The following is a 12702-nucleotide window of genomic DNA, read 5'->3' on the forward strand; positions in this document are numbered from 1 at the left end:
ACCAGACCAATGGGTTCGTGGGGGGGGGGCGAGTGTAGTTCTTCATCCTATCCTATATCAAGGGGACATGTAGGTGACTCCAGGAGACAGTCCCTTTGTGGAATGAGTCGAACATGTGGAAGGCATTCCTCTTGCGTTTCTGGTGCTCCGCGAAGGCTCGTGCAGTGGGTCCCGCCTCGCCGGCCCCCCCCCCGTTTTCTTGATGGCAGAGTCCGGGGCGGGGCTGCACATGCGCGCTGCAGGCGGGTGGCGGAGAAACCGGCAGCCGCGGTCGCCGCGAGCGGAGGGAGCGTTCGCGCGGCTTGCGGGTGGTCTAGGCGTTTATTGGGAAGCGTGCTTGTGGGGCGCGTCAGGTAGGTCTCCTAACCCGGCGTCTCGCGAGGGCCTGAGGAAGAGTAGAACGTCTGGGCGTTCCCCAGGCGACCTGTCCCCCCGGTAGCGAGAATAGCGATGGCGCCGGGCGGGGGGCGGGGGCCGATGCCAGCTTCACGCCAGGCGGTCACCGCCCCTCTCCGAGTGTGTTCCCGCGAACGTAAGTTGGGACAGTCATTCCTCCCTTTAGGTGGGCTGCCAAGGGCGTGCGGGTGACCGTTAGTTCGCTACCGTCAGTTGAATCCACCAGCCCCCGGTGGCCGTGTACCTACGCGGCCAGTACTCGGCTGGCTCTGAACTCCAGGGACGCGGATCCCTTTGAGAATCCGATGAAGGCCGAAGACTCGTCTTCTTGTTAGACTAAAATACCATAATGTTTCCTATGGCCCATTGCAAACTGTAAAGCACCGCACGGTAATGAAGCGATGATCATCACCCGCGCAGAGGAGTAGGCCTTATTTTGAAGCCCAATTCCACCACCTTCCCACGGTGTGACGGGGGCAAGTTACTTAGCTTTCCAAGCCTCAGTTCTCCCATCTGCACATGGGGACATCCTTGGGTTGCTGTGAGCATCAAATGCCACAGCTTTTTATAAACACTAAGGCACTTTAACAACCTGTGAGTCGGATACTGTTATTACCCCTCCTTACAAATAAAGACTCCTGAGGCTCAGGGAAGGCAAGTGGTTCCTCTGGGGTGAGCTGGTTGGAATCCAGATGCTCTCCCTTAACTTCTTTTGTGCTGAGCCCTCTCTCTCCCCGGAATTTCACTGGACGGAAGGCTGCCAAGGGGACCTCTGGGTCCACCTTAATGTTCCAGGACCCATGGGTTTCAGCCAGAGTTGGCTGTGGATTATTGAATCTGATTTAAAAAGCAGCTAGTGCAGACCTTTCCTTTTCCTCATCTGTTGTATATTGATGATGGCTCTCAGCTGAAGGGTTATGAAAATTAGTGAGGTCATTGGTGCAGTGTCCCTGTTAAAACCCTGAGAAAAAAGTAAGCAGGGTAAGTTACTGCAACTTAGCAGGCAACTGAGGGGCAGAGCCAGCCCTGGAACTTGCTCTGTTGTGTCCAGGTGATGTGCTCAGGCAGAGCGCTATTGGCACAATTTGGGGCTTTGCAACAACTTGGCTTTTTTTTTCCTTTTTCAAATGTCTCCAGGTACTTGGAGAGACATGCTGCTTTTTATCTGTTTTTTTTGCTCATTTGTGTTTTTTCCTAAGTAATACATAAATATATTATTGTAATAACTCATTAAATATGGAAGTATATTTCCTTTTTAATTTTTCTTTAGAAAGAGAGGAAGGGAGGGAGAAACATTGATGTGAGAGAGAAATATAGATTGGTTGCCTCTCGTACACACCCCAGCCGCAACCTAGGTATGTGCTCTGACCCGGAATTGAACTCAAGACCTTTTGGTGCACTGGACAATGCTCCAACCAACGAGTCACTGGCCAGGGCTGGACATATATTTCTTTAATATATTTTAATATTGTGACATATGAAATTTCCACTATTTTTAACCTATAAAATGATAATTTTATTGGAGTCAGCCATTCTACTCCCCCTCCCATATACAGCTATCTCATTGCCTTTCCTTGCCATTTAGTACTCCATTAAAAGAATGTGCCACAATCTATTTAGCTACACCAGCCATTGATAGCCATTTTGGATTATTTCTTAATTTTCACTGTTAACAATAGAGAACACTTGTGTGAACATGCCCAGTACTTTGTGGAGGGTACGTTTTAGAAGTAGATTTACTAGCCAAAAAGTATGCCCATTTAAAATGTTGCTAGGTTTTGCCTAATTGAAAAATTACAGCATCTTAGGTTTCCACCAAGAGAATGTTTTTCTCCACACCCTCACCAGTACTGGATATTATTATTCATCTTCGAAATTTTGCAAATATGATGGCTGGAAATGCTTCTTCTTATGATGTATCCCACAAATTATTAATACAGAGGTAATTTGCTGTATACCGTTAGCCAACTGTGGCTGTGGACGTTGGGGAAATTGCCTAATTCCTCTGAGCCCTAGTTTTTTTATATCCAATACAGATATGAAAATACCTACCTTATGAGGTTGTTGCAAGGGATACAAGAAATACAGGAAGCGTGTCTAGCATTGGGCCCAACCTATAATGGATATGCAGGAAGTGATACTAATTTTTGTTGCTGTGCCCTTTTTTGAGTTAAAATCTTTCTTTCTGGATGCTCCTGTTCCATTCTTGTTCTGCCCTCTACAGACATAAGATTAATTGCCTTCTCTCTTCCACCCTTTTTTTTTCTCCAGCAGAAACAATGCCAGGGTCTTCCACTGTGTTTTGGATGATGTGGTAACACAGCTTAAAACTCCCTCAGCATCTTGGTCCCCACTGCTCTTCTGTCCACCACCAAGCTGGAAGCATTCTGTTTGTCCAAGTCCTAAAGTGTTGTGCCCAGGCCCAAATGCCATTCCATAGCTTGTGGGCCTACTGCTTTTTGTCATTACAGACACACACCTACCATTAAGCACACACTGCTAAATATATTTACTTATTTATAAATCATATATACATAACTCTGTATTGTATATTCTAAAACTTCCAAAGAAGTTTTAAACTTTTATCATTAATTTTAGTGATATTAATTTTTACATCACTAAAAATAGCACAGAAGTTTTTCTTCATGTTTTCATTGAAAAACATGTCTTGCTAATTGTGTTGGATTTATACTATGAGTTATCTTTTAATGATAGTTGATATAAAACCTTGTTTCAAATAGTCTTGAAGTCTTGAAGTTTCCTCTTTTTTTGGCCAACTTCTTGTCAGATATGATGAACTCATTACTGTTTTTATCTCATAATGTAGTGAAGGAAGATCTTACACCTAGGACTAGGGAAAGCGAGAGCTCTGCCACTTTCTTTTTGCTCACTTGTGCTTTCACTATTGTTATCATCAATCTACAGTTTCTTAGAAAGAATCTTTTTAAGCTACTTGTGTGTTATGAGTTAAAACTGGGTAATATATGGGAAGTAATGAACCTTGACTCCTGTCTCACACACTATACAAAAATTCCCAATGAATCATAGTCCTAAGTGCGAAAGTTAAACAATAAAATTTCCAGAAATTAATATATGAAAGTACCATGACTTTGGAGTAGACAGATTTTCTTAAATAGGACACCGAAACACTAATCATTAAAAAAAATGGGTAAATTAGATTCCATTAGAATTAAGAACTTCTTTAATCAAAAAGAAACCAATAAGAAAACAAAAGGCAAGTTCTAGATTGGGAGAAGATATTTTCAGTATTCTCTGTATATACAACAAAGGACTTGTATTCATCATATGTAAAGAACCCTTACATATTAATAAAATAAAAAGACAACCCAATAGAAAAAAGACAAAGACTGGAACACGCATGTTGCAAAAGAGGGTATCCAAATGAGCATATGAAAAGGTGTTCGATTTAATTAGTTATTGGGGAAAAAGCAAATGAAACACAATGTGATACCACCACATACCTACCAGAATGGATAAAATTAAAACAATAAGAAAGCCCTGGCGAGTGTGGCTTGGTTGGAGCATCATCCCATACCCCAAAATGTCACGGGTTTGATTCCTGGTCAGGGCACACACCCAGGTGGCAGGTTCGATCCCTGCAGGTGCATATAAGGGAGTCAGCCAATCAATATTTCTCTCTTTCTCCCTTCCTCTCTAAAATCAAAACATATCCTTGATATGGTGGGTGAGGATTTTTTAAAAAAGGGAATCTGCAGAGGCTGTTGCCTAGTGTGATTCCTACCAATGTACGGGAACAAGTGGATTTGTATTCCTTGCTCTAGACTATAAACCTGGTGATGTCAACTTGTGACAAAATTTAAGATAGGCAAGTTAGGCACTTGCCTGTGGTTAATATAAACTGTAGAGCCACAAACACCTGTGTTCAAAATCTAGCTTCCCCTTAGGACCTTAGTCTTTGTAAACCTTGTCTGTCCAATGGCGATAATGAGGGGAGCTAAACAAAGGGTGGTCGTGACACTCGAGATACTGTGTGCAAAGGTTTTAGCATACTGCCTGCCTGGCACACAGTGAGCTCTCAGCACGTGGGAGCCGTTACCAGGATTGCGAATAGCCATGTAAAATGTATGTTTTCATGGGTTTAGGACAGTGACATAAAATCGCTGACTCAATTGTTTGTACCCCTGACTTGTTCTGACCCTTGCACAGGGGGCATTGACCTTTCCTTCGTCATGCCAAAGATGCCTCTCTTTGGGAATACGTTCAGTCCGAAGAAGACTCCCCCTCGGAAGTCTGCTTCTCTGTCCAACCTGCATAATGTGAGTGTCAGTACTAGGGTCAGCCTGGTGTGCGCGTGATGAGTGTTGAGCCTGGTCTCTGATGGAAAGTGGGGTTCTCCAGAGGCATCCAAGTAGGAGGGCATCCTTTTCATTCATATTGCTCTTGCTAAAATCAGTGTTAACTCCTATTTGGGAATTACTGTCAGAGCTTGTTCAAGAACCTAATAAGATAGTCAATCTCATTATGATTTTTTGCTCCAAATGTTACCCAGTTTGACTTCACTTCATTCCCAAGACATGGCCAGGAATTGATTTTAGTCACTTCTAAGAATCAAATCATTCTTTAAGGAGGATGTTTTGCCCCCATTAATGGCCTTCAAAGGGGTATGTCACAGAGGTAGTTTCCAAGCTACTGGAGGGCAGAGCTGGTCTCAGTCATCTCTGAATACCCAGTACTAGTCCTGATGCAGGCTGGGTTCTCAGCGAGTTGTAGAAACATCAAAAAAGTACATTAAAGAACAGCTACTGGTAATAGGTCATTAGCATGTTCTGCCTTGTCCATGACATATATAGCTCCACAGTAAGCAGATGGTAACTTAGGGGCTTATTACAGTTAAAAAGGATTTTTCACAGTAGATGTAAAGTAATTTATTTTACAAATTTCAGCCTATTATATAGGTTTTTCAGAAAACATTTAGTGTATAAAGCAGTATTTTTCTTATAGTTTAAAATTTTTTGTTGCATCTTACTTGATTTTCTGACTTTAAAAAATATTATTAAATGTACTGGGTAATGGTTAGAGGGAAGAAATGAGTAAGTGGGGTCCTGTAGTTAGGAGAAACACTGGGACTAGAGCCCAAGTGCCATGGCCTTCTGAAGCTGGCATGCAATGTCTCACTCACAGTTGGATCGGTCAACCCGCGAGGTGGAGCTGGGCCTTGACTATGGAACTCCCACTATGAACCTGGCAGGACAAAGCCTGAAGTTTGAAAATGGCCATTGGGTAGCAGGTGGGCTGATTTCTTGCCATTTTGCCTAACAAGATTGTGGAAGGAACTCCCCCTTGTAACTGCTGGTTCTCTTTCTACCAGAGACAGGGATTAGTAGCGGTGTGGACCAAAGGGAGGCCCAGCGCCTCCGGAGGCGGAACCAGCAGCTGGAGGAAGAGAACAATCTCTTGCAGGTGAAGGTGGACGTCCTGCTTGACATGGTGAGGATCATGATGGGAAGGGCCGCCCAGGCTTCCTTGGGAGGGAGGCTCCACCTTAAGTCAGTTCATCAGCTCATACCTCGTGAGCACCACTGTGCCCAGGTACACTGCTTTGAATATAAAGATACAGAATCAAATCAGACACAGACCCTGCCCTCAAGCACTCGCAGTCTAACGGGGAGATGGACAATAAATGCAATGACAGTGCCTCATGATGAGGGCAACAGTTAGAGTCTGTACAGGGCCTGGTGTCAGCACATAATAGAGAAAGTAATTCTGTCGAGACGGGAGGACACCACATAGGAAGGGATGTTTGAGCTGACTATAGATCAGTAAAGGGAGGAATGGAGGCTGGGGTGCAGGCGTTCAGGAAGGAGGACAGTCCACTCATGAATTGGAGGTGCCCTGTACCACGCAGGCATTCATCAGTGCCTGGCGAAGACCTGCCCGGGGGCACTCTGCATTGACGTCAGTTTCCCATGGCTGGTAAAAACCCAGCAGGCTGTTGGGCCTAGAGATACATGTGAAGGTTGGTTGAGAGGCAGGAGAGCATACACTGGAGCGGTTAAGAGCGTGGGTGCTGCAGCTAAACTCCTGGCTCCTTGCCCAGCTCCACACTGGTCATGTCTTTGGCAAGTTACTTACCTGATCTGTGTGAAGAACTCATTTCTTCAGCAGTAAGATAGGCATGATAGTGGGGCTCACCTTGTAATGCGTTAATAATATAAGTGAAGCACTCGGAATAGTGGATGGCTCAGGAAGTGTAGGTCTCATTTCATAGTAAGTTGACCTCTACTTTAGAGAGTTTACATCTCTGTCCCTGTGGTGAATATCTAGTCCATTGAAAGGTCCTGATGAGGAAAGTGGCACTCTTCTTTAAGCACTTTCCCCCTACGCATCATTATGGGAGCTACAGCTCAGAAGCAACTAATCCTTTAGCTTAGAATCACCAATAACTGCCTTTTTTTTTTTTTTTTCCAAATTATAAGAGCAAGTTTATTTAGAAAGTTACAGAGGTAGTCCGGCCAGTGTGGCTCAGCAGTTGAGCATCGACCTATGATCTAAGAGCTCCTGGTTCGATTCCCAGTCTGATGCCCGGGTTGCAGGCTCCATCCCCAGTGAGGGGTGTGCAAGGAGGCAGCCGATCAATGACTCTCATCATTGATGTTTCTATCTCTCTCTCCCTCTCCCTTCCTCTCTCTGGAACCAATAAAGATACATATTTTTTAAAAAGTTACAGAGGTAGTAGAAGTGAGCCACCTGGGCTGCCTGTGCTCAGGAAACCAGTTACAGAAGAAAAGAAGGGCACTGAGAGCTTAGGAGAGAGAAAGGCAAAGGTAATGTGCCTGCAGGGGAGGAGAGGGGGGTGGGAAAGGCAAGGAGGTGCTCCCAGCCTTTTTCTTCCCCCGAGGCCTGCTGTACTTAATGCTGTGAGTGCCCTGCAGTTCTAGGTGATCAAGATCGTGAATAGAGTGGATTGTGAAAGTTCTTCAAGTACTTGAGGTGCTTACGTTCAGTCTAGATACCAAGTGGTTCATCATGGAGGCCGGCAGGCGGTGTTACGGAATGCCAGGGCCTTCACCCAGTGTATAGGGCTGGCCTTGCAAACCTGAAACCCAGCCGAGAACGTCCTCTTTCTGACGGTCTGCTTCTTTACTTTCAGTTCTCTGAGACCACTGCCGAATTCCAAATAATGAAGAAGGAACTGGAAGAGCTGAAGAGTGTCAACCGGAGAAGGAAATGAAGACCTTCAAAGACGTTCGTTAGAATAGGAAGAACTCTACTGATCAGAGGAGTAGAATATAGCAGAGGGGTTTTTGTTTTTTTAGCCAAACTAGTGGATTAGATCCTGGGAGAGAGTACCTGTAATGGGGCCAAAAGGCACCGGCACCCTTGAGTTGCCAATAGAAAGGGGACAACATAATGGAGAAAACCAGGATGCACCAGGCTGGGGCAGTAAAGAGCAGGGTACTCTGGCTGCACAGCATAGGGAGGCTGGTCTGGGAACAGGCCTCGGCAGGTCTGGAGCGATGATAAGACTTTGGGTGCTCTCTCATTGGATAGACACTCTTGGGAGAAGCAGCTGGAATTCATAGAGTCCCCTCACACTGGTGTTTGTGGCCTGGCCCCAGTTCTAAAGAGCCCTGTATTAGGGGGTCTCAGAGGACCAGCTCCCCTGTCCTCTGCCCTTCAGGTCACACTAAAGAGTGCTCCTTCCCCAGATCTACAACCTCTGGCTTCAGCTTCTCAGCAGCAAGCATCAGTCTTCCATGCAACACTATATTTTTGTGCTACTTTCTTGTTTACACTACTTTTTTAAATTAAATGATGTTATATAATCTCTATGGCCAGAGTGAAAAAACACGCATCGGTTCTCAAAGAAGTAAGTGGAGTCTGGAGACTAAGGTGTTGCTCCATCCAAAGACAGAATTTGGAAGTTGTGGGGAAATGTCTCTGTTGTAGGGGAAGCTGTCCAGCTTCTGGGGCACTGGCAGAGGCTGACCTGGAACAAAAGTCTCTCTGCCCTAACTCCCCTCCCCGCTCCCCCTCCTCCCTCCTCCTCCCCTCCCCCTCCCCTCCCTCCTCCTCCTCCTCCTGGAAGTTGGGACTAGCCAGGACCTGGTGGCAACCAAGTGGTTGGGGTGGGGGCTAGATTTCTAGAGTGGGAATTCATACCTGAGTCTGTGAGCTGAGCTGCTCTGGCTGGAGGAGGGAGCCAGCCAATCAGTGAGAGGAAATCCAGCTCCGAAAGTCAGGGGGGCACTGAGGGTGGGGACGTAGAGCCCAGGGATGACTGCCATGGTCAGCAGTTACATGCCTGGGACGGGCTCAGGTCCTTGCCTGCGTTGTGTTCCTCGGCCCAGCCCTGTGGAGCAGGGACTAAGCATGCCTATTTGCAGACAAGGAACCAGACTCCAGGACTTCAGAAACTGGGCTAGGGTCGTAGAGCCTGTGGACTGAGCCACAGCGAGAGGAGTGAGGTGGGGACTGCCACGACAGCCTGCTGTTCATAGTTCCTCCTCACAGCCCGCTCCATGGGGCTGGGTGGAAGCTCCAGCCCCTAACCTCACTTGCTGACATGGAGGGAAGAACATGGAGAAATTGGAGGGTACAAATGCACACAGGGCGTCAGTCCCCAGGTGCAGGCAGCGGGAGCAATCCAGACCACTACGTTAGCAAACATTTATGGAGCGCCTGTGATGCCAGGCACCCATTTCTAGTTCTCAGGAGAATCCTTCAGCCTTGTTAGGATCAGTCCCTGCTTTTAGACGAAGAAACCAGCCCAGCAAGGTGACAGCTGGAAGGAATAGAGCCAGGACCAAAACCTTGGAAATCATGAGGGGCAGGTTTGGTTGTCACAATGATATGGGTCCTGGGGCTCAACACCAGCATGTGGGACAGTTCTGCAGTGAAGGACTTTTATTTTGAGCGATAGGGTAGTGAGCCATTGGTGAGTTTGAGCAGAGGAATGCTCTGATCAGTTTGTTTTATATTTATTTTTTAAATATGTTTTTATTGATTTCTAAGAAGGAGGGAGGGATAGAGAGAAACATTGATGAGAAACATCAATTGGCTGCCTCCTGCATGCTCCCTATTGGGGACTGAGCTTGCAACCCAGGCATGTGCCCTGCCTGGGAATTGAACCTGTGACCTCTTGGTTCATGGGTTGTAGCTCAACCACTGAGCCATGCTGGCTGGGCTGATCAACTTTTTTCAAAGGCTCCCTCTGGCTTCTCTGGTGAAAACAGACTGGGGGGGAGGGGCAAGGCTGGGACCAGAGAGGTGGCAGTAAAGGGAATGAAGTGGGCAGACTAGATATTGAAGGTGGAGCCCATCAGTGTTTGCTAATGGGTGTGGGGTGTGAGCCGAGTCAAGGATAATTCTATTGATGAAAGTCTCTAAATGAAAAGGGGAAAAAATCCATATCTCACCACCCTAACCTTTCTTTCCCCCATTGAGATCCTATATACTTCCAAGTTCTTACCTTTTTAGTCATATACATTCTTCAGGTTCTGGCTAAAATTCTTCCTCCTCAAAGGCTTTATTAACCAAATCTACTAAATATGGGGCACCCGAGTAAAGAGTGCTATCTTGTTGAGATTATCTCTCATAATCACTACAATTTTGTGAATTTTTGTGCCGTGTGGTTAGGAAAGGACTGTTTCTCTGAAGAGCAGAGATAGAAAGTTCTGTGAGTGTGAGGGGCAGTTGGCGCAGGATTAGAGGCAATAATCAGGAGGTTTTGCAGTTTGAGGCCTAGCAAGGGGATCCATATGTACAACTGGACAAATAAGAGCTAATGTGTTTGTTTTTTTTAAATATATCTTTATTGATTTCAGAGAGAGGAAAGGAGAGGGAGAGAGAGAAATAGAAACATCAATGATGAGAGAGTCATTGATCAGCCCACAACCGGGGCATGTGCCCTGACCAGTAATCGAACCCCTATCGCCTGGATCCTAGCTCAAGGCTCAACCGCTGAGCCATGCCCGGCTGGGCTAATGTGTATTTTTTATTGGGTGAGGGGTGGAGGGCTTATAGCTTTTCTGAAAGTCTCAAAGGAATTTCTTCCCTCCACCAACCCAAATTAAGAACTATTTTACCAGTTTCAAATTTAACAGGACAGAAACAGGGTGGGTGGAAATCATGGATTTGAGGGATAGAGAGTGAGGACAGAGCTGGGGGTGGGGTTCTAGAAGAGCCCATCTCCATCCAAATGGCAGAGCCACCTTTGCACCAGGCATGGGACATCATCTCATTTGGTGGCATCCCTACTTGTCCCCCTTGTCCTTTGACCCCTGGCCTGGCATCGGTCTTACCATATGTCTTCTTTGCTGCCCCTGAGCATTTCCCCGTTATACCTTCAGTGAAGCCACCACCCCTGGTTTTTCCTTCCTCTCCAGCAGCTCCTTGAACCTCTTGGTGTGGGGGAAGAGGCTCCCCTCCCCCCAAACCTTAAAGAATTTTTGATAGGTATGACTATTTGCTTTTAATTTAAAAACTTACAGCAAAATATACAACATAAAATTTACCATCTTAACCATTTTCATGTATCAGTTCAGTACATTCATAATGTGCAACCACCACCACCATCCATCTCCAGAAAAAACTTTTCATCATGTAAAACTGAAACTCTACTCATTAAACTCACTCCCCACTTCCCTCTCCCTCAGCCCCTAGCAACCACTTTTCTACTTTCCATGATTTTAAGTATTCTGACCTTTATTTTAATTTTTTTAAAATATGTTTTTTGGGGTTTTTTAGAAAGAGAGAGAAATATCTCCTGCAGGCTCCCTACTCGGGTTCAAGCCCAAAACTTGGGCTTGTACATCAACCAGGAATCAAACCCTCCGAGCCATACCAGCCAGGGCTCTGCTGACCTTTCAATGTCTTATTCCACAGGGTTCCATCCTCTGTCTTATTCTGCCTTTTCTAGATCATCTCATCCACTCCTAAGGCTTTGAATACTCTGCACTGCCTGATTCCCTTTTTTTCTCCTGGCATTTTTTTTAATTGTTAAAAGAGCTCTTTAGTCTTAAACATAGGATTTTTAAATCATGTGTTGCTCTTTTGAATACTATAAACAAAATTAATTGGTTAAAGTTTTCTAAAACTTCACATTAGCATTGTGACTTCTACTTGAAGTCACTGATATCTCTCTACTTTCCGCATAAGATTGCCTTTGCTATGTTGGTCTTCTAACATTTTTTAAAAGAGCCCATAAAAGAATCAAAAGCCATTGGCACTGGCCTCTTAAGCTGCCCTTGCATTGATGTAGATCTAGCCTACTTAAAAAAATAAAGTTTAATATGCAAAAGAAACATAATTCATAAGTGTACAGCCTGATGAGTTGTCCAAAATGAACACACTCATGTACCACACCACCCAGGTCAAGAAATGAACTTTACCAGCAGCACCCCAAAAGTCACTCCCACCCCTTCCCAAATATTACCCCCTTCTCCCCTTCAAAGGTAATCACGATCCTTCTCACCATTGATAGGTTTTGCCTGTTTTTGAGCTTTATATAACAATCATACAGTAGGCACCCTTTGTGACATGAAAACTTTTTGTAGTCGGAGCTGCCCTGTCCATAGGTGAATGAAACGGGCATAGCTGGGGGAAGTGCAAGCCCTCCTACTCCAGAACGTGTAAGCATAGGACAAAACCGCCTGGCTTCATCATGGTGCATCAGGTAAGGATTTGGAAGGTGCAATCCTGAGACCCGATACCATGGTCAGTCGGCTAAATATGTATATCAAGTTACCTTTGTATTAAATAACTTGTGGGCACATTATAAAAAGCATTTTCATCTATCATAGGCAAAAATTAAAATATGGATAACACCTAATTCTGGGGAGGGTATGGGGAAAAGGACATTCACTTTTCATTCACTATTGTGAAAGTATATAATTTCAAGGGCAATGAGCTAATACCTAGCAAAATTTTCAGTGTTCATACTTTTGGACAGCAAATCAACTTCCAGAATCTATCCTCCAGAAATACAGCAACCCTTACTGTGCCTCAATTTCTTCATCTCTAAGATAGGGATAATAGTACCTCAATACACAAACAATGCCAGCTACTTAAATATTAACCTTTGCCTTTGTTTTAGTATATTGGGTCTGTTTACTTGATGCTTTACTAAAAGACCAACAAACCTTCAAATCTTTTATTTCTACCAAACACTCCACGCAGGTAAATGAAACTGGATTAGTGTTTCTCTAAGGGCGATCCCTGGGAGGCTTGTTAAAATGCAGGTTTCTGGGCCCACGCGAAACCCAAGGCACAGAATTACTGCGGAAGCACCCCGGCTCTGCGCTTTAGCAAGTTTCCACGGTG

The 12702-nt window shown here is 45.1% G+C and overlaps 1 protein-coding gene across 1 annotated transcript; it reads left to right on the forward strand.

Annotated features, from left to right (window-relative positions):
• Positions 1–272: 272 nt before the first annotated feature.
• On the forward strand, positions 273–8204 carry CBY1 (chibby 1, beta catenin antagonist). Its single transcript, XM_016205281.2, has 5 exons — positions 273–353; positions 4585–4694; positions 5560–5665; positions 5747–5865; positions 7529–8204. Exons 2-5 carry the CDS (start codon positions 4608–4610, stop codon positions 7607–7609), a joined length of 393 nt encoding a protein of 130 aa, XP_016060767.1. The 5' UTR covers positions 273–353; positions 4585–4607; the 3' UTR covers positions 7610–8204.
• The last annotated feature ends 4498 nt before the right edge of the window (positions 8205–12702 follow it).

The sequence above is a fragment of the Miniopterus natalensis genome, chromosome 2 (assembly GCF_054644295.1).
Source record: "Miniopterus natalensis isolate mMinNat1 chromosome 2, mMinNat1.hap1, whole genome shotgun sequence".
Taxonomy (NCBI): Eukaryota; Metazoa; Chordata; class Mammalia; order Chiroptera; family Miniopteridae; genus Miniopterus; species Miniopterus natalensis.